Below are 20,724 nucleotides of genomic sequence, written 5' to 3'. Positions count from 1 at the left end.
CAGCCAGCCACAAAGGCCTACACGTGGTATGAGGCCATTTGTCTGAAACGTCCAGAGTAGACAAATCCATAGAGGCAGAAGGCAGATTAGTGGTTGCCAGGGGCTGGGGGTGTGGGGAGAAACGGAGAGACGGCTAAATGCGTATAGAATTTCCCCTTGGGGTGATGACAATGTTCTCAAATTGGTGATGAGTGCCAGCTGAACGGCTGTTGTGAATATACTGAACACCACTGAATGGGAGACCTTAAGTGGGTGAATGGTACCGTATGTAAATAGTATCTCAATAAAACTTACTAAAAAAGAATCTTTGCTTCAATGCCACAAAATGATGTGTTTGGTTTAAAAAATAATACATGCTAGTTACAGATTTCAGAAATTGAGAAACATGGATAATTACACTTAAGTATCACACAACCTCGCCTCACCCAGAAAAACAACATTAACATACTGGCTGCAATATTGTTTATGTAAGTTTTACACAGCTGGCCTCACGGTGTATACCCAGCTTCCTGAGCTCTCCGGAGCCGTGTCATGTTCTATCATGACGGCATTCTCCTATCACCACAGACAGGTGCAGGAGTGAAATCGATCACCGCTACATCATCCTTCCGATTCCTCGGCGCGCTGCCCAAAGAATCACAGCATTTTCAGGAAGGTATAAAAGAAGTCTGGAGACACCATCTTTGCAGTCTTTTTTTTTTTTTTTTTTTTTTTACTTTCGTGGAATACAGTGAAGAATTCATAATTTTTCATTTCCCACCCACAATGACAAAAAGAATAAAACTACAGAGGGAGACATTTCCCAGTTATTAGAGGAGCCAGAAGATGACTGCAAAGGACAGGCAGCAGCCCCCTGGAGCCTAATGAGGCTGGGCGAACGGATCACAGAGGAGAAGTCTCAGACTGTGGGTCTTCAGCCACCACACCCTCGATGAAATCAGCATTAGAGACTGTACAGTATATTTCCAAAGACGAAAAGGAAATACGATATTTGCATTCAGTTAGTCCTCACAGCAAGAACCTCATCGGGCAACATCTTATGACAAGAACACTGACCACTCTATTTTACTAAAAGCATATGTGACTGTATTAATTCATCTTTTATGATGTTTGTGCACTAAAATTTATTTGAAACAGCCCATAAGTGCAAATGCTAAAAGCAGGTGACTTTTAGGGAGATGAGTAAAAAATATCTAACACATGCACACAAAAATCAAACCGTCCATATCTGACTACTCTCTCAAGACGAAGGACCACCTCCGGGCCCCTCTACAGGAGTTAACATTTATTAAGCACCTACCACGCGCTACATGCTATCATAGCACTTTACAGCCTCTCATTTCATCCTTACAGCAGTCTTAGGATGCAAATACTCTATTATCCCAGTTTGATATACGAGGACATCTGGGACAACACCGAAATTACATCATTTGCTGAAGTACACACAACTACTAAATGGCAGAGCTGAGATTGAAACCTGGCAAGTCCAGAACCCGTGCTCTGAACTCTCCTCCCCAAGACTGTGGGACTCAACAGGCACCTGAGAAGGGTGCATCTTACCCTCAGCAAAATGAAGTCAACCCTTCGTCATTTCGGCGCTCGCCAGACAGCCAACGCTGCTTTTCCCTTCCCCTCTGCTCACTTCTTTTGGCTAGGAATGGCCCACGTGACCCACTTCCATTCTAAGGGGCCACGTGAAATACTCAAAAGGTACTGCTTTCACAGGTGACAGCCCCAATCAGGAGCTATGTCAGCCACAACGAGGTGTTCTGAGCATTTGAGAAGGCACCTTGCAGCTTTAAGGCTTAGATCCCTTTGAGAACTGAACGAAAGCCATAGAATCCTCTCCCCAGAAAAATGCCCTTCCAGATTTTGCAGGCAATTTCAGGGCGACTGACCCCCTGAAGCCCATTCACAGTCATCAGGTAAGTTGCTGTAGCACACTAACTTAAAACTAAGCCTTTCCATCCCCACACAGAATGCCCAGGCCAGCGAAGACAAATGTATGAATAAATGAATGACTTTATAAATGCATGCACGTATTTCTGTCTCTTCCCCTCAGACAACCTAGATAGGGCTGAGCTTGCTGAAAATCCAAACAGTTAAGATGCACCAACAATTCCATTTCATTAGTTCTCTTTGGTCAACATCAGTGAGATGATTACTTTGGCATTTTTTTTCTTTTGCAAATAAGACACATGAGAGGACAGTAAACAAGACAGTAGCATTTTTAAAAACTTGAAGGCAGATAGTTCACCAGACTCGTTCTGGGGAAGGGAGAGGCTAGTAGCTCCAAGCCATTTGGCATCTGCCACCAGGCCTCCTGGCCTTACATAATCAATGGGCCCCTGTGGAGATGCTATTTTCTGCATATGACCACACGGCATCCTCCTCCAGATGAAGTAAGGGAAGCAGGACTGCTTACAGAGTGACCAACAGCTCTGCTTTCACAAACGCTCTTTTCAGGGGAAGTTTGAACAGCCTGTTGAAATCAGAAGTGTATGTTTAGGAATAGTGTTGGCAATAGTCTCCCTCCCTTTCTACACCCTGAGAAGAGTCTGCAAAGTCCTCAAGGAACGCTGCTATGATGGAAAATGGCTAACAGCCCATCTCCGATGGCTGCCCGGGAATCCCCTGCTGGGGTGAAAGCCCAAGGTGTATTAATTACATGAACATCACCACCGAAAAGCTGGGATGTTTAATGTGTCATCACTCAAAATAAACACGAGGAGCATGGGAAGCTTAAAAGGGATTTCAATGCTCCATAAAACCACTTCAAAAAAGTGCTGAGAACAAACACGAATAATTACAAGGCAAAAGGAAAGAATGCCAAACATTCACAAAAAGACAAACGGTCTGTCTAAACTGTAGACGCTAACGTATAAATGGAAGAAGGGCCCCTGACTGATCAGTTATGCACTTTTTCCCCAAGCAGAAACAAGAGTGGGTACCGATTTAGAAAGTGAATTCCTTTTGTACCTAATGGATGATGACAGCAAGACTATACGGTTAGCACAGAGAAATGGAGAGCCAGCTGTCTTACTCTGGCCAAAGCTCTGACGAGAGCCTGGTCCCAACGCAGCCACCCGGGCTAGAACACGAAGAGCAGCTCTCAGAGTCGCCCGAGGCCCCCGCAGACTTTGAGCGAACGAGCGAGAATGTGGTGATAGCTGTCTACAGTAAGCACGAGACTTCGGTGCTGCTGGTCACCACAGCATAACCTAGCCGAAGCGGACTAACACACGTACTCCTCCTCCAGCAGGCTGCGGGGCTCTGGGAGATCGCTGCTCCCCGACGTCCAGACTCCATGGCCTCAGTGAGGTTCCATTCCTGACGCCAGGAGGAGAGCACATGACCCAGGCCTGGCCAACAAGAGCACCTGAATTCCCTCGCCAACATTAATTCGTTTAGAGAAGGCTCAGGGGCTCCTCTGGCCAATCATCATCACACTTGCCCTGCAGCCAAAACGAACCAAGGAGTCCAGTCAGGAAATGTCTGGATTTGTAAGGGAACTTCATGGAAGAGGCCTTCTTTTCTTCCAAACTTGGATCTAAAAGGTTATAAAACTGGAGATGTGAGGGGCCATCTCTAAGAACCTTTAAAAAGGCCAGTATGGAAGAAAGCAAGGGCACGAGACAGAGAAGCCACCCAGTGACATACTTGGATCAACGTATATTTGAAGCTAATACTCCCTATTGAGTTTTTAATGACACAAGCCCATAAAATTTCTTCCTAAAAAAATGTTCTTTGCTTAAGTTAAACCAGGTTGAGCTGGATGTTCTATTGCTTGCAGCCAAAAAGGTCCTAGTAACTAAAAGTTCATTTCAAGCATATTCAGCCACTCAAAATTCTTACTGCCTACAAATTTTAATGGTCTAACCTGGCATTAAAGGCATTCTTCATTTATACTTTAAACCATCTTTCCGGGTCACCTGGGTGGCTCAGCCAGTTAAGCATCTGCCTTCAGCTCAGGCCATGATCTCAAGGGCCCGGGATCGAGCCCCTCATTGAGCTCCCTGCTCAGGGGGGAGTCTGCTTCTCTCTCTGCCTCTCCCCTTCCCCTGCTTGCGCTCTCTCTCTCTCTCTCTAATAAAATCTTTAAAAAAATAAACCATCTTTCCAATCTTAAATTCTCTTTCATATGCCCTACTTTCAGCAAGATGGGTACTCTACTTACTACTCTCTGTTCTCCAGAATATGCTATAGTTGAGTACCATCTTGAATTAAATTCACATAGAATACTCAAGTCTCCCTTTGTCTAACTACATAAACACTGTTAGCTATATGAAAAGAAGGTCAGGGAAAATTTCCCTTTCTACTATGCTGCAAAACAAACACCATGTGAATCAAAGAACTAATTTTTTTTAAATATTAAAAAGTTGGCAAAACTATATAGATTATTATTTATCTCATCACTCCAAATGTGAAAGCAACAACAATAAATCACAAATGGAAAACATCAACAGACTTACAATACAAAATTTTTTTTAAAGAGACAGGGGGTAAAGAGGGGCAGAAGGAGAGGGAGAGAATCTTAAGCAGGCTCCACACCCAGCACAGAGCCCCTTGCGGGGCTCGATCTCACAACCCCAAGATCATGACCTAAGCCAAAATCAAGAGTCGGAAGCTCAACTGACTAAGCCGCCCAGGCGCCCCTACAATATAAAAACTTTAAACATCTGTGTATCAAAAATATCAAAAACAATAATCTGAGGGGAAAGGTTATATTAGACAGAAGTTTAAAGCTAAAAAGCAAAGGACTAATATCCTAAATATAAAAAAAAAAATCCAAAATCCAAAAAATATAAAGGATATATCTCATAAGAGAGAAACTTAAATGGCTAACAACTGTAAATGTTTAACCATTGTAATCACAAAAAAATTAAAACAATTAGACAGTTCACTCTCTCTGAAAGATGAATTACAAATGGTTTTACTGTATTTCATTCACTTTTTTTTAGTGTTACTTGGCTAAGGATTAAAAGATGCCGTTCTTCTCCCATCAGATTGCAGTAGTGATTATGTTGCTTTTGTTACTTGTGTGTATTCTTGGGGGGGGGGGCCTTTCCATTCTTGTTTTGTTTTTAATATTAGAACACAGAGTTGGTGCTGGTACTGAGACTGGACGGCCTCACTCCTTGGTATTTCGGAGAAGTCAGTTCAAACTTTCTAGAAAGCAGGTTGGCAATAAGTACCAAGAGTCTTCTTAAAATATTCATACCCTTTGACCTAGTAATTCTCCTTCTAGGAATCAATGCTAAGGAAATGTTCAGAAATGTGGATAAAGATTTATATACTAAGATTTCATTACAGTGATATTAATAAAGCAAAACCTGGGGGGAAATTATGCTCCACATAGAAGGCCAACCATACACCTGAAATACCCGAACTCAAGAACTCAAAACACATTAATGAGAATATGATCGAACAGAAAAGTGGAAATGCACCTGAAAATCCTTGAAGTTCAATTTCTGGGTAATGCAAACCACAATCCCAGAGACATAGAGATGATATTTTTCTCTAATTAATTAGGATTTTTCTTTTTGGTATATGCTCTAGATTTCAAACTGTTCTCCCAGGAAAAAAAGAACATTCAGATCTGATATATATATAGGCACCTGCATGGTTCAGTTGGTTAAGCATCGACTCTTGATTTCAGCTCTGGTCATGACCTCAGGGTTGTGAGACTGAGCCCCACAGCTACCTCCAAGCTCAGTAGGCAATGTGCCTGAGATTCTCTCTTCCTCTCCCTCTGCCCTTCCCCCCATTCGTGCGTGCACTCTTTCTAAAATAAATAAATAAATCTTTTTTTAAAATGTGTGTGTAAAGAGAGAGAGACTGAAAATATACGAAAAAGAGGCATAGGAATTTTTTGTGTCTAAGTTGAAACCACACTTACATGACCTTCACTGCCTCCACCACAAGTGAGCTCAAAGTTCTGTGCCCAAATTGTAAAGATTTAACTCCTCAACTGTAATTGCCAAGTATGATAAGGAAAAGACAATCACCTTAGATGATTTTCTCTTAGCAAACTTCACCAGTTACAACTTCCTTCTGTCAAGCAAGGCTCGGACAAAGACAGTCAGTTCTGTTGACATCTGTCTGAAAACTGTGAATTTGTCCTAATGCAATCGATGTGATTTGACCATAATACAAATTTCATGTTAACATTTAGAATGTTATATTTAGTGCCAACAAACGTGATAATGAGTAGTTACAGTAAGGGAAATAAGAGTAGAGCAAAGAGTGTGACTTGAGATAGCTGATTCAAAGGAGTGCTACTATTAGACCTTAGAGATTTGAATCCAACTATTTTTAGCCAGAAAATATTTTCTCCAGTATCCCCAGTTTACTTCTGTACTCTAATAGATACAGAGACAAAACCAAGTGACCAAGGTATCCTTTTCACTATGAAGGTGAACATTATGGGGTTACCTACCCAGCACAACCCAGCCTTTAGATAAGAAATGACCCTTCCCCACCTCTAAACACACAAATGCTACGTTCTTCTAGGACCCTGCACCACCCCCCTCCAGCCTCAGTTGGTGGTCCAGGCTAGAACACCAGATTCACCCTGGGCCACACTGTTCCCACCCCTGCAGTACGAACTTGCCTCAAGCCAGGCTAACCCAGAGCCCTTCCCTTATTTGTCTTTACTAGATAGCTTTATTGAGGTACGATGATGTGTAAGAAATCACACATAAAGTATGCAGCTTGATGAGTTCCGACACATGTATTCACCTATGAAGCCATCACCCCAATAAAGATAATAAGTGTATCTCACATCCCCAAACATTTCCTCACGCCCCTCTGAATTCCACCCACCCTCTCCCCTCCACCCCTGACCATCCCCTGGCAACTGCTGTTCTACTTTTGATCAGATTTGTTTGCATTTTCTAGAGTTTTCTATAAATGAGATCACATGGCACATAGTATTTTGGTAAACTGGTTTTCCCCAGGAACTTTTTCAGTAAGTACTTCCTGCACACCTACTATGTGCCAGGCACAGAGAACTGTGCAGGGGTTATAAGTGAGTAAATAATAAAGCACTAGCTCTGTACTGAACGACAGCACAGGCAGCAGGGGAGGCAAGAAATGGCATGATGACAAGTGGAGAAGAAACTCAGCACACTTGCCCTCTCCAGGGCAGGTGGCAATTCAGAAGTCATTTTTATTGTATCTATAAATCTAAAAAGCAGCTTTCATTTTTCCTTTACTTTAGACATTTTGCATCATCTCCAGGGGAAAAGCAATCCATGACAAATACAATTACTCATCTGAATAATTAACAATGCATATGACATTTACACTACTCCTACCAAAAGTTAAAATCACATGTTATTCTGTAAATAATATCTGTAATTTTGACTGCTCTGTAGAAATCCATCCTGCTTCCTAAAGTTCCAAAAATAAAACCACATGTGACTACATTTGAAATACAATTACATATAATAATGGTTTAATGACAACCTAATCTGAAGTCATTTAATAGAAAAACTTAGGAGCGCTTGGCGGCTCAGTCATTAGAGCATGCGACTCTCTAGCTCGGGGTCATGAGTTCAAGCCCCACATTGAGTGTGGAGCCTACTTAAAGAAACAAAAACAAAACTTAACTGCTCAAAAGAAAAGTACATTTGTTTCATGGGAGAAACTTCTTAGAAAAATAAAATTTAGCCATATCAAAAGATCAACTACTAGGCAAGCTATCAAGAATCTTCATTAAAGTATGGAAGAAGTAGGAAAGGAATAATTGTCAATGTCTTCCACATACCATCCACCCTGGGTACTTCTTGTTATCTTGATTAACCGTCAGAACTCTCTAAAGTAAACACTGCTACCCCCCGTTTGCAGATGAGAACAAGGCTGCAAAGTTAAGTGAGTCCAAGTGGCACGGTTATCAAACAACACAATGTAGGTCGAATGCCTGGCAGAGCACTTGGCACACAGCAGGTGCTTCATAAATGTCAGTCCCCCCTCCTTTTCTCATCCATTCAACTAATAGTTTTCCTAGATTGGCATAAACCAGGAAACCACATCCTCAGACTCTTTCATGGGATCTCTGAGGGTAGAACTATTTTTACAAGAATGCTTACACATGACAGGCAGAATACTGTGGATTAGGACATCCACATTCCCAATCCCTAGACTGTATGAATATGTTACCTTTACATGGCAGAGGGGAATTAAGGTTGCAGACTTTAAATAGCTGACTTTAAAACAGAGATGAGTTTATCCAGGGGGGCCCTACGCACAAGGGCTAAGTGTAAAAAAGGAAGGCAGGAGATTCAGCCTCAGAGTGATGTGATGTAAAAAAGGCTCCAACTTCATTTTTAAATTGCTGGCTTTGGGGGCGTCTGGGTGGCGCAGTGGTTAAGCGTCTGCCTTCGGCTCAGGGCGTGATCCCGGCGTTCTGGGATCGGGCCCCACATCAGGCTCCTCTGCTGGGAGCCTGCTTCTTCCTCTCCCACTCCCCCTGCTTGTGTTCCCTCTCTCGCTGGCTGTCTCTGTCTGTCAAATAAATAAATAAATAAATAGTCTTTAAAAAAATAAATAAATAAAATAAATAAATAAATTGCTGGCTTTGAAAATGAAAGGGGCCATGAACCAAAGAATGCAGGAAGCTTCTAGAAACTGGAAAAGGCAAGAAAACATTCTCCACTAGAGCTTCCAGAAAGGCACAGAGCCCTGCCAACACCCTGATGTTACCCTGGCGCAAATGAACCCAAGAATGCAGGAAGCTTCTAGAAACTGGAAAAGGCAAGAAAACATTCTCCACTAGAGCTTCCAGAAAGGCACAGAATCCTGCCAACGCCCTGATGTTACCCCGGCAAGAACCATCTCAGACTTGTGACCTCCAAAACTGTAACTGATCTGTGCAGTTTTAAATCACTACATTTGCAGTCATTTGTCAAAATAGCAATAAGAATTTAATAGAGTATTTGCCTCTTTCACTCTTATTCTCTCACCAATTTACATTGGAGTTTTCCAGAGGCTACATGATGTCTGACAACTCAATGGTGTGAATGCAGAATCAAATCTGAGACTCCAGCCATCTCCTGTGAATCAAGACATTGCAGAAATTTGCAAAAGCATGAAACCATGATGTTCTTCTAAAGTTCTTTTATTTTGGAAAATAGTGACCTAAGAAGTGTGTCATTTATTCTAGCAGGTAACAGATTGTTATTTTAAATGAGTGGGGAATACCTATGTTTTAAGTCTTTCATTTTTAAATTTCGAATACAGTCACTATTGGTGTGAACTATACAAAAAGAAAAACTTTGGGATATTCGAGAATTTTAAGTGTGTAAAAGAGTCCTGAGAGCAAAACGCTGGAAAACTGCTGCTCCAGCTACGCCTGTCTTGCTCACTGTTACAGTTACCCACACATAGAAGATACTCAAAAAATACTGTTAATAAATAAAATGGATACTCAAACAACATTCTGATACTGACAGTAATCGTGTTTCTCAAGTAGGTTTTCCTGCTCAAAAGAGAACAAAAGAAACATTCCAGATGAGCCCAATATAATCACCAGAGTTACATCTTGAAGAGCTACAGCTCTAAATACAAACTAAAATTTTATTCAGGTTTATATATCAGTATCTTATAAATACACTTACTATAAAACAATTCCTCAAAACCCTAGTAACTGAAAAAGAGGAGTTTGTCAAAGTTAACGACCAACCCACAGAAGTACAAAAATTTCCTACCCAGCTGATTAATCAGCTAGCCTCTCTTTCTCACTTGACTAAAACATGCAGTAACTTAAAAAATAAAAGAAAAAGAAAATACTACCTTTTTTCTCCTAAGCACTTGCTAACAACGTATGACAGGCACACAAAGAAGTTCTGGAGGAAAGTCGTGGGTGGCTCAGTCGATTAAGTGTGTGCCTCCGGCTCAGGTCGTGATCTCGGAGTCCTGGGATCAAGCCCCACATCAGGCTCCCAGCTCAGTGGAGGGAGGGGGAGTCTGCTTCTCCCTCTCTCTCTGCCCACCTCCCTTGTGCTCTCTCTCTCTCTCTTTCTCACTCCCTCTCTCTGTCAAATAAATAAATAAAACCTTCAAAAACAGAATTGGAGGGGAGGCTTTTTTTCCTTCTTTTTCCCTTCATCTAAAACATATCTTGTCAATACAGGAAATGACAAAGTCAGGACCTCATTGAAAGGGAACTGCACACAGATTAACCCAGCCCTGGATTCTAGGTGTTCCAACAGAAGTACCAGGCTCAGCAGGGCAGGGCAGGTGGCATCCCTCGCTCTGAACCTGTCAGACCACAAGCAGCTTCCTGTCCTCAGTACCAAACAGTTCGCTTTCAAAGGGTTATCAACAAACAAGACTGAATGCAAAGGCGAGCTTCCAAAGTAATGAAGTCAAAGGGGAGGGGCAGTGATGATGCATGATCACCATTTAAACAGCTATCATATGGGAAAGGAATTAGAATTACTCCCTGTGACTCAAGCCATCCAAAATAAAATTGGCAGCCCTGTGCTCATATGGCAAACTCCAGCAGGTGCCAGAGGGCCACTAATAAGAGCCATGGAAAAAGGGATTCCTTCTTCCCAGCAAAGGACTGAATTTTATGACTTCCAAGGGGTCCTCTGGTTCTCTCCCTATTTTAGGAATTTCTTTCCTACCTGGAAATGTGAAAATTATTATGTGGCATGTCTCTCCCTGAAATCTTTTTGCTACTTTTTCCTATGGCCACAGGATCATCCATATCACACACCTAAACAAAAGAAGACATGTAAAGAACACGTCCTGAGATTTTTAAGACACACAGAAAGGTATAAAGATAAATGCAAAGGACACCTACATCCCCACCATCCAGTTTAGGAAATAAAACTCATAATGCTTCGCCTGCATTCTCCTCCCACCAAGAGGTGACCACTACCCTGACTTTGGTGTGTCTCCTTCTCCTACATTTTAGACTTTTAGCACAAACATAAGTATCCCTACAAGTGATCGATAGTATCTTTCATGCGTTTTCAAACCTTTGAAAATTGGTACACATCTGCTCTGTTTGTTGTCTTTACACACACACACACACACACACACACACACACACACATTCAGTATTGTTTTCGAGAGAGTCATCCATGTTGACAGACAGGCAGAGCTGTTATTCAGGAGACAACATACATTTTCTGCAAAGATTCTGAGCTGTGCCCATGGACCATACATTCTGTTGCAACTACTCAACTCTGGCGTCATAGCACAAAAGGAGCCCCACAAAACATGGAAATGAATGGGTGTGGCTATGTTCCAATAAAATTTAATATACAAAAACAGCAAGCAAGATCTGGCCCATGAACTATAGTTTGCAGCTCTCCCTACAGTAAACATTATTTTCTTTCAATGTCATTTCAGTATTTGTCTGATATTAACACCTGTTGGGTTTCTTTGGTTAGCACTGGCCCAAAATCTCTTCTCATTCTGTTAATTCCAACCTTTCTACATCTTCGTTTTGGGTGTGGATCTCTTACAACAGCGTCCGGCTAGATTTTGCCTTATATCTGAACTGACACTCTGTCTTTTAATCTGAGTTTTCATGATTACTGATATATCTGGGATTATTTCCACCACCACATTTTATATTTCCTGCTTTTTCTCTGTTTCTTTTACCTCCCCTCTCCTACTCTTTTGACTGATTCCTATATTGTCAATATTCATTTGGACTTGCTCACATGGCTACCAATATCTTTGCTCTCCATTTGAGCCCAGGTCGACGGTCTAGCCATACAGGGAGAGTTTACATTGGCTTCTATCAAGAATCCCAGGACATTATCACCTTGGGACCACTTTTAGTTAACTTTGCACTTTGAGATAACCAGACCAGGCAAGCAGACTAAATTCAAACCCAAACCTATGTGAGAACTAGTCTGTGATTACAAGGTCACAGGGAGACTTCCACAACCTTCCCCTCCGCCTCCCCTGTCCATGGAAAAATGTAGAGCAGAGACCAAGACAGACAAGTTACCCTATTGTTTTCCTGCATGGAAGGCAGCTCTCTGTGGGTCTGGATTTGTAAGAGATTCGGAGAGAGACACAGAGACAAAAACAGACAGACAGGGAGCAGACAGACAGGGAAACAGACAGAGACACAGAGACACAGAGCGCATGTGTCTGTGTCCCTCCCAGCAGGCACAGCCAGTAAAACCCAACAAATGCTCCCGGGTTGGTAACACCTTCAGGGCTGCTCACCATCCTTCATTTTTAGTCCCTGCCATTTCACTTCAGTTTTTCAAAGCTCAGCTACACAAAGAATGTTCTTTGTCATTTTTTCAGCACGTATGCATTCTATACAAAAAAGATTTTTAAACTATCCATCTAGTCTACCAGATTGCTGGAAACCAAAATCCAGAAGAACAACTCTAAAATACAGAAGATATGTGTGCTTTCACATTTCCTCAAGAGCTCAACAAAAGACTGGTTTCTAAGCCCAGGAAAAATACAGATTCCTGGGCCCTTGCCCCACACCTGATGACTCAGAATCCCCAGGGTCAGGGCCTCAGAGTCTCCATGTTAAAACAAGCTCCCCAGGTGATTCTGATGTGCCTCACAGTTGCAGAACTACGGAAATTTTTAAAATTCTACTTTCCTTCAAAAGCTGGCAACATAATTATCATTTAATCTCCTTTTTACATTTTATCTCCTTTTGCTTCCTCTTTATGCTACTATCCAGGATGCCCTAATGAAAGAGGACAATGAATTCTGGATTTCAACCCCCCACTCTTTGCTGGTAGATCACCCGGCCACCTTCACAACAGTTACAGAAAACCTCAATCATTCAAACAAAAGTCAGGCCAAAAACATGTCCTTGTTCCAGTCAGACTTCCTGATCTTATATGCAAATTTTAATTCAGAAAACAATCCCTGCTGAGTTCCGTCTCCATCAGCATCCCACCCATGGCGTCCTTCACACCCTCATCAGATAACAGAGGATTCAATGAGCAGCAGGCTCACCAGATGGAGCCGAGATGTTCCAGAAACCCCCTGAAACCATTCACAAAATAGTCCAGTGTGCTTGTGTTGTGTAATTGTCAAATCTGCATATTTTTCTAAAGACAGAATACACAGCTTTCTCCAGATTGTCAGAGACCCATTATTCTATATCCCTGTTACAAAGAAGCATAAGGTTGTACAATTAAGCATCTTTGGGTATTATTAATACACATATACTCTTGTTATACATATTGTTTGAACCTCCCAACTATAGTCCTCAGAACCTCTATTGTGAGCTATTATCTCAAAAAAGGGGTTCCACAGTCAAACTTATTTGGGGAGTGCTACACCTATACCTACTTTTTGGAGATTCATGCATTTTAAAGACTCTGATAAGCCTACCAGTAAAAAAGCTTTTTTAATACATATGTTTTCAGGGGCGCCTGGGTGGCGCAGTCGTTAAGCATCTGCCTTCGGCTCAGGGCGTGATGCAGGCGTTATGGGATCGAGCCCCACATCAGGCTCCTCCGCTATGAGCCTGCTTCTTCCTCTCCCACTCCCCCTGCTTGTGTTCCCTCTCTCGCTGGCTGTCTCTCTGTCAAATAAATAAATAAAATCTTTAAAAAAAAATACATATATTTTCAACATTTCCTTAACCACATCTCTCAGAAGAGGGTGGAACACAGTGTGAGAAACACTAGTCTCATCTTAAAATTACCTCATTATTATTAAGGCATTTCCTTAACCCGCTGCAGTTCCTTGAGGGAAGGGTTTGCATTTTATGTGTATTCTCCATAAACTAAGCTTATATCACTGTCCTACACACAGTCCTTGCTAAATACATAATTTTTGAATAAGAATTAAACGCTCTCAACCGAGAACTCTGAATAAATCCTTCAGCACCCTGTAAAAGCTTCTAACACTTCACACTAATCCCCATACTTCTTTCCACACGTTAATACACTGCACAGCCCCAGCTAAGCAGCCAAACATGCTAAACAGACCAGGCTATGAGATGATGTTGGGGGGGGGGGATGCACTAGGCATCCGAATGCATGGCTGGAGCACCGCCCCCACCCTTGGACGAGCAGCAATGCTTCCGTTCTGTACCTAACAGGGCAGATTCTCTGACGAGCACACACCGCAGGCCAAGGATTAAGATCAAAGAAGATGCATACGACGTGCAACATAACCAGTGATAACGGACCATATGCAACGATATTCACCCCTTTAAATTATAACCGCATGGTGATTTCTTAGAATTCCCATCTTAGGACAAGGTTTCTTTTCTTTTTTTTTTTTTTTAAGATTTTATGTATTTATTCGATAGAGATAGAGACAGCCAGCGAGAGAGGGAACACAAGCAGGGGGAGTGGGAGAGGAAGAAGCAGGCTCACAGCAGAGGAGCCTGATGTGGGGCTCGATCCCAGATCGCCGGGATCACGCCCTGAGCCGAAGGCAGACGCTTAACCGCTGTGCCACCCAGGCGCCCCCAGGACAAGGTTTCTTAAACTTGGCATTACTGACATTTGGGTCTGGATTATTCTTTGTTGTGAGGAGGCTGGTCTGTGCATTACAGACTGTCTAGCAGCATCCCTGACCTCCACACGTTAGAGGTCAGCTGCACCCCCCGGCCCCCAGGTGTGACAATCAAACAGGTCTCCAGACGTTGCCAAAGACCGCCCCCCTTCCCCGACTTCAGTTGAGAACAACGGTTCTACAGGAAATTTTTGCTAGAGGTTATAAACCAATATTTCTTTTCCTAAAATATGTGAAGACTCTTCCCTTTGAGCTGAGTTGGACACAGGATGCATAAATATGGTACTTCCAAAAATCTCAAGTTAAAAAAAAAAAGGAAGACATTCCAAAGGAAGACATTCCAAATGAGGGACGTTCTACAAAGTACGTGACCACGTCTCCTCAAAATTGTCAAGGTAATCGAAAACAGGGACACTCAGAGACACCGTCACAGCCAAGAGGAGCCCGAGGAGACACAAGGACTAAATGTAGGGTGCTATTCTGGGTGCGATCCTAGAGCAGAAAGGACATTAGGTTAAAAACTAGTGAAATCTGAATCAAATATGGATTTTAGTTAACAATGATACATATGGACCAATGTATTGATATTGGTTCACTAACAGTGACAAATGTGCCCCAGTCATAGAAGAGGTTAACTATAGGGGAAACGGGGATAAAGTTTAGAGAAATGTAAATCTAAATCTAAAATTGATCTAAAAAATAAAGTTTATTAAAAAAAAAATTTTTTTTTAATGGAGTTGGGGCACCTGGGCGGCTCAGTGCATTAAGTGTCCATCTTGATTTCAGCTCAGGTTATGATCTCGGGGTCATGAGATTAAGTCTCGTGTCAGGCTCCCTGCTGAGCATGAAGCCTGCTTGGGATTCTCTCTCTCCCTCTGCCCCTCCACCTTCACCCCACTTGTGCATGCTCTCTCTCACTCTTAAAAAAAAAAAAAAAAAAAACTTTAAAAAAATAAATAAAATAGAAATGGAGGGAAAACAAAAAAAAAAAAAAAAAGAAGAAGAAGTGCAGGAGAGAAAGGATAAAACAAGGAGTAAAATCACCTCTTCCCTGAGCAGGCTTAACTCTGAGAAACCCTTCAAAGGGAAGACACCTGAGCAGATTGTTTGGATTAGGCAAGAGATCCAATGACCAGAAAGCAATAACCAGAAAATGAGAAAAAACAATTCTTTTTCTCCTCTTGTAAGCTGAAAAAAAATAAAATAAAACTATATGCTTTTGTCTGATTATCAATATTTTTTCTGACCTCTCATTCCTACAGACAGTTCAAGTATCAGTCCTAGCAAGTATTTTTCTGCATCCCCTGCACACCTGAGCAGCTAACCGCCCCGGTGCCAAACCCCCTGGCGTCTATTGTTTATTTCCCCCAAGCTGGCTGTCACTTACCTGTTACCAGTCTCCCCAACCATGTGACAGTGGTCCCACACTTGGTGCAGGCAGGGACTCACCCACTGTGGGCCCCTCACTCTCAGACCTGCCCATCTGTGAATCAACAGCCTTTAAGTCCACGGCTAGGTGCTTAATAAATTCTTGGTGAGTGAACTCACGCAAGCGGGGCATGTATATACTCTTACAGTCTTTGGCTAAGGGCCGATAGGGATGGTGCAGCCCCAGACAGGGTGAAAAAGGAAAAGTCAAGTGAAAGTCCCTGTGTTCTCAGGGGCGAGACAGGGACCACGTGGATATGGGCTGGGGCATGAAGATGGGCTGGGGCACACCGCATACCTGATTCACAGACCCGTAACACCTGAAAAGGCTTACACAATATTTAGTCCAGTGGCCTCATTCTACGGAGAGAGACACCAAAGCTAGAGAGATCAGGTGGCGTGGTAGAGGCCACACAGCTAGTCTGGCACTCCCCTAAGCTGAAGGGGACCTAGTCCCTAGAGCTAACTAACCCACCTCCACCCCTCACTAAGCGTTTGTCTGAAACTGGAAGTTATTTAGTAACTAATAATAATAGCTACTAACTACTGGGCATTTGCTGGGTGCCAAGCCCGTGCTGAAAATCCTGACATCATCCCTGGGCTACTATAAGAAGACTGAGGTCACAGAGGAAAGTAACCTGCATCTAAGATCACAAAAGTAATTAGGTCTCAAAAATCTCCTCTGAGCTCTCATACTCCAAAATTTCACTCTGATTATCATACCCCAAAACCCAAACTCGGGCCCAATGCTCATCTTTCTCACCCAACACTTCAACTGTCTCATTCACCTTCTACACACCTTACATGGATGGACTCTCTCATTCCTCACCAAACCTACAATGTGGTACTTACCAGCATCCCATCTTACAGATGATGAAACTGAAGCTTCACGAAGAATGGAGACAATACTGCCTATAGTTCCTTATAAAACTAAACGTACAATTACCATTCAACCAAACAATGGCATTTAGAGAAATGAAAACATATGTTCACACAAAAACCAATACACAAACAGTTACAGCAGATTTATAATAGTCAAAAACCGGGAGCAACCCAGATATTCTTCCGGGAATAAAGTATAGTTAAATGGTTCATCATGGTTAAAAAAAAAAAAAAATGGTTTAACTGTGGTACATGCACTCCATGGGTCACTACCCAGCAATAAAAAACACACTATGGATGGATACAATATACACAACCACCTGGACAACTCTCCAGAGAATTATGATCAGTTTAAAAAGCCAATTCCAAAAGGTCACATACTCTGTGACTCCTTCTATAGGACACTTTTGAAATGGAGAACAGATGATACCCCACAGAATAGAGAAAGCATCGGGAGGGAAGTGGGTATGGCTATAAAGATACTATGAGAGATCCTCGTAAAGAACTGTTCTGTATCTTGACTGCAGAGCTGGATTCTTAAACCTACATGTGATAAAATTGTATAGAACTAAATAGGCAAACACAAGTAAAGCAGAAAGAGAGGACTCTGAATAAGATCTGTGAAATGTATCAGTATCAATATACTGCTCGAGATACTGTGTCATTGTTTGGCAAAATGTTACCACTGGGAGAAACTAGGTAAAGGGTATCCCAGATGGCCCTGTATTAATTTTTACAACTGTATGTAAACATACAATTATCTCCATTAAAAATTTCAATTAAAAAAAGTCTTGCCAGGTGCCTGGGTGGCTCAGTCAGTTGAGTGTCTGCCTTTGGCTCAGGTCCTGATCCCAGAGTCCTGGGATCAAGCCCCACATCTGGCTCCCTGCTCAGCTGGGAGCCTGCTTTTCCCTCTTCCTCTGCCCTGCTCATGCATGTGCTCTCTCAAATAAATCTTTTTTTAAAAAATGTTTTTTAAGTCTTGCAAGTCTTAAAGCTGAGCTAGATGATCTATATCTCTTTCATCAAGATCTGCAATTTCCAGCATCTGCAAAGCCAGTCTTCTTTCCACCATACCACACAACCACTTCAAAAAATGGTGCAAATTTTAACTCTCAGCAAAGGAAAACGAAGAAGCCCTATTTCACACAAGTCTGCATTGCTAGCCTCTTTGAGTTCCCTCAGAAAATTATTCCAGTCGGTGAAAAGAAGCCCCTTGCTTTGTTTCATTAAAATGACTTCTGGCCAGAAGACTGAAAATGTGATCCTACCAAATGTTCTCTCCCACCAAATACTCTTCTTATCTCCACTTGCTACCTCCATCCCACCTCACTCCCAACCACAGTACAAATATTTCAATTCTAAATATTTCTTGAAAGAAACAGCACCAATGACTTATCACTGGCCCTTCACACCAGTTCCCAAATGGTCAGCTGCTACAGGAAGATAGGGCAGCACAGGAAACAGGACAGAGGGTTAGGGGCTGAGACAGACCCCGGTTCAAGGTGTGACCTTGGCCAGGTTCCTTAAACTTAAGTCTCACTTTTCCTATCTATAGGATGGGGATGTGGCACATTCCCTGTAGGCATGAGAAGAATTCAAGGAGACAATCGATGTGCCTGGCCCTAGTATTTACTCAGGCCTCTTTATGCCTCTGCCCATTTCCCTTACTAACAACAGAATCAAGCTGATTTTATGTGCACCTGGCAACCAAGAAGTCACTCCCTGGAATCCCCTCCTCACTTAGGTTAGTAGGTAACCCAGAACACTCTCAACTCGGGACCTCTTCTATTTCAGACATAGAAAAAGAAAAAAAGAAAGAAAGAAAAAAGAAACCTCACAAGAAAAAAAAAAAAAAACAAAAAAAGGAAAATCAACTCCAGCCACTGCCACCTGCCTAGCAGCTCAGCTCCAGAGGAACTCGCCGCCTGCCGGACTCCGGCTGTTACTATTATTACTGTTTGTTACTAACAATACCTAACGGTGCGTGGGGGTGACTGTCTCCCAAGCGATGCCCATGGAGACCAAAGCGCTTCCGATGCAAATTTCTGGTTAAAAATCGCAAGAATTTATAAAACTGCTTTCCCAACAGGAGGAAGGCAAGAGTTGTAAAGTTTTTGGAGGCGCATTTTTCCGCGTTTCCCGGAATCGCACTGCAGAGATGTCGCCGCAGCTGGGGTTGAGGGCGGCCGACGGTCACGATTAGAGTGCCCTGGAGGTCAGCAGCGGGACCGGCGCGAGTCGGAGGGTGCCCGCTGACCCGCTGACTGGAGGTTCTGGGGGCGCCGCCGCACTCACCGTCCGTGCTCCTCTTCGCCTCCCGGTAGCGCTCCCACAGGTAGCCTTTCATGTCCGGGGCCGTCCCAGGTGCTGTGCACAAGGGCCGTGCGGGGCCCGCACGCTGCCGCCCCCGGGCCGCACTCCCGCGGCCGCCCAGCAGGGCCGCCGCCGCTCTCGCCCCGGCCCCACGGGCCACCGCCGCCGCCGCCGCCGCCGCCGCCGCCGTGGCCATGCTTGCCGCCGCCCTGCTGCGAGTGGCACCCGGAGCAGGACACCAGCGCTCTGCCCGCGCTCAGCCTGCTGGCGGGCGGCTCCCTGCGTCGGAGCACGTGGCGGCGGCGCGGCCCGCCCCTTTGGCCGCCGCGGGGGCGGGGCCACCGCGGGGGCGGGGTCTGGTGCTGTCCGGCAGGGGCGGGGCCTGTGGCGGGGCCCAGTCCTGCCGGGCAGGGGGTGGGCCGGAGAGGGATTCTGCCTGGCAGGGGGCGGGACGGGGTCCTGCCTGGCAGGGGGCGGGGGCGGGTCTGGGAAGTCCCTGATTCCCGGGTTGGATCTTTGCCGGGCCTCCCGTGAGGGGGCAACTGGGTCGAGGTCCCACATGTGGCCTGATGTGTTTGAAGGTCATCTTCTTCCCCCGCCCCCGCCTACTGCAGAGCCTAAAAGGCCAGTGCCCCTCCAGGGATTCCTGGCTCGAGAAGGAGGCCCTCAGGACACCGCCACCCTGTTCTTGCTCCGGCTCCTGCCTACGCTCATAGGGGCGGTGCACCTATCTGCCCTCAGATCTGCGAGGCTGCACCTGTGCATTGTGGTTCCACCAAAAACATATAAACAGTAACCCCCGCATGCGACATTTCTGTGTGGCTGAGGCAGTCTTGGCTGCTGCAGGCAAGACTGACGCGGTCCGCCCAGAACCCGGCTGAGAATCACTGAACTCAGGGGACTTCCCAAGCTGTTGGTTACTGTGGTTACCGATGAGTAGGGTGTTCAGTGGAGTACAGGGAATAACTCTCAAGGCTGGCACACTGCCTGGGAGACCACACCAACGTGTGTGAAATAGGGCACGATTGAAGACCACCCAGGCATTCTCGCACGCTTAAGTTGTTGGCTGGAGGGGTCGGAAGAGGCTTTCTGGAACAAGGTGGCCTCTGAGTTTGGCCGTTACAGAGAACAACTGCTGTTCATTAAAGGCTTGCTGTGTGCATTATCTCATGCAATCCTCTCAGCAATCTTGAGAAGCAGGCGCTGGGATTTCTGCCATTTTATAACTAATGAAACTGAGGCTAAGAGAGGTGAAATAATTTTCCTGAAGTCACACAGCTGAGCCCATTCTTCCATTTGGCTTCCTAACATAGTATGTAGGATTTAGTTGGGTGATAAGGTAGCCAATAAGTAATCCTGAACAGTTAATGGGTAACAAATCACTGGTGAGAGACAATTGAAATGTTTAAAATAGATATCGAATCCATGGACTCTGGGACATTAAACTTACTTTTTGGTTTTGGTTTATTCCAATTTATCTTTTCTTATTTGTGTTTCATAAAAGAAGTTTTGGTGATAGCAATTATAAAATTTGTTTACATGGAAAATCAATTCATAAATCCAAAATGAACTATAGCAACATAACTGTAACCCAATTAGAACTATATTAACACTGGC

The 20,724-nt window shown here is 43.8% G+C and overlaps 1 protein-coding gene across 5 annotated transcripts in view; it reads right to left on the bottom strand.

The window, feature by feature from the left end:
* NT5DC3 (5'-nucleotidase domain containing 3) overlaps window positions 1-19,396 on the bottom strand; it is a 74,843-nt gene extending 55,447 nt beyond the window's left edge. For 2 of the 5 annotated variants that reach the window (XM_087868803.1, XM_087868804.1), the window contains exon 1: window positions 19,090-19,396. In XM_087868803.1, coding sequence (XP_087724929.1) covers window positions 19,090-19,303 — 214 coding nt within the window. In that variant the 5' untranslated portion in view covers window positions 19,304-19,396. The remainder of the gene's footprint in view (window positions 1-19,089) is intronic. The other 3 variants (XM_087868805.1, XM_087868806.1, XM_045779564.2) reach the window with 3 other exon arrangements.
* Between the last annotated feature and the right edge of the window lie 1,328 nt (window positions 19,397-20,724).

The sequence above is a fragment of the Ursus americanus genome, chromosome 17, assembly GCF_024610735.1.
Source record: "Ursus americanus isolate L20-20 chromosome 17, mUrsAme1.1.p, whole genome shotgun sequence".
Taxonomy (NCBI): domain Eukaryota; kingdom Metazoa; phylum Chordata; class Mammalia; order Carnivora; family Ursidae; genus Ursus; species Ursus americanus.
This window is presented reverse-complemented; position numbering and strand designations above follow the sequence as displayed.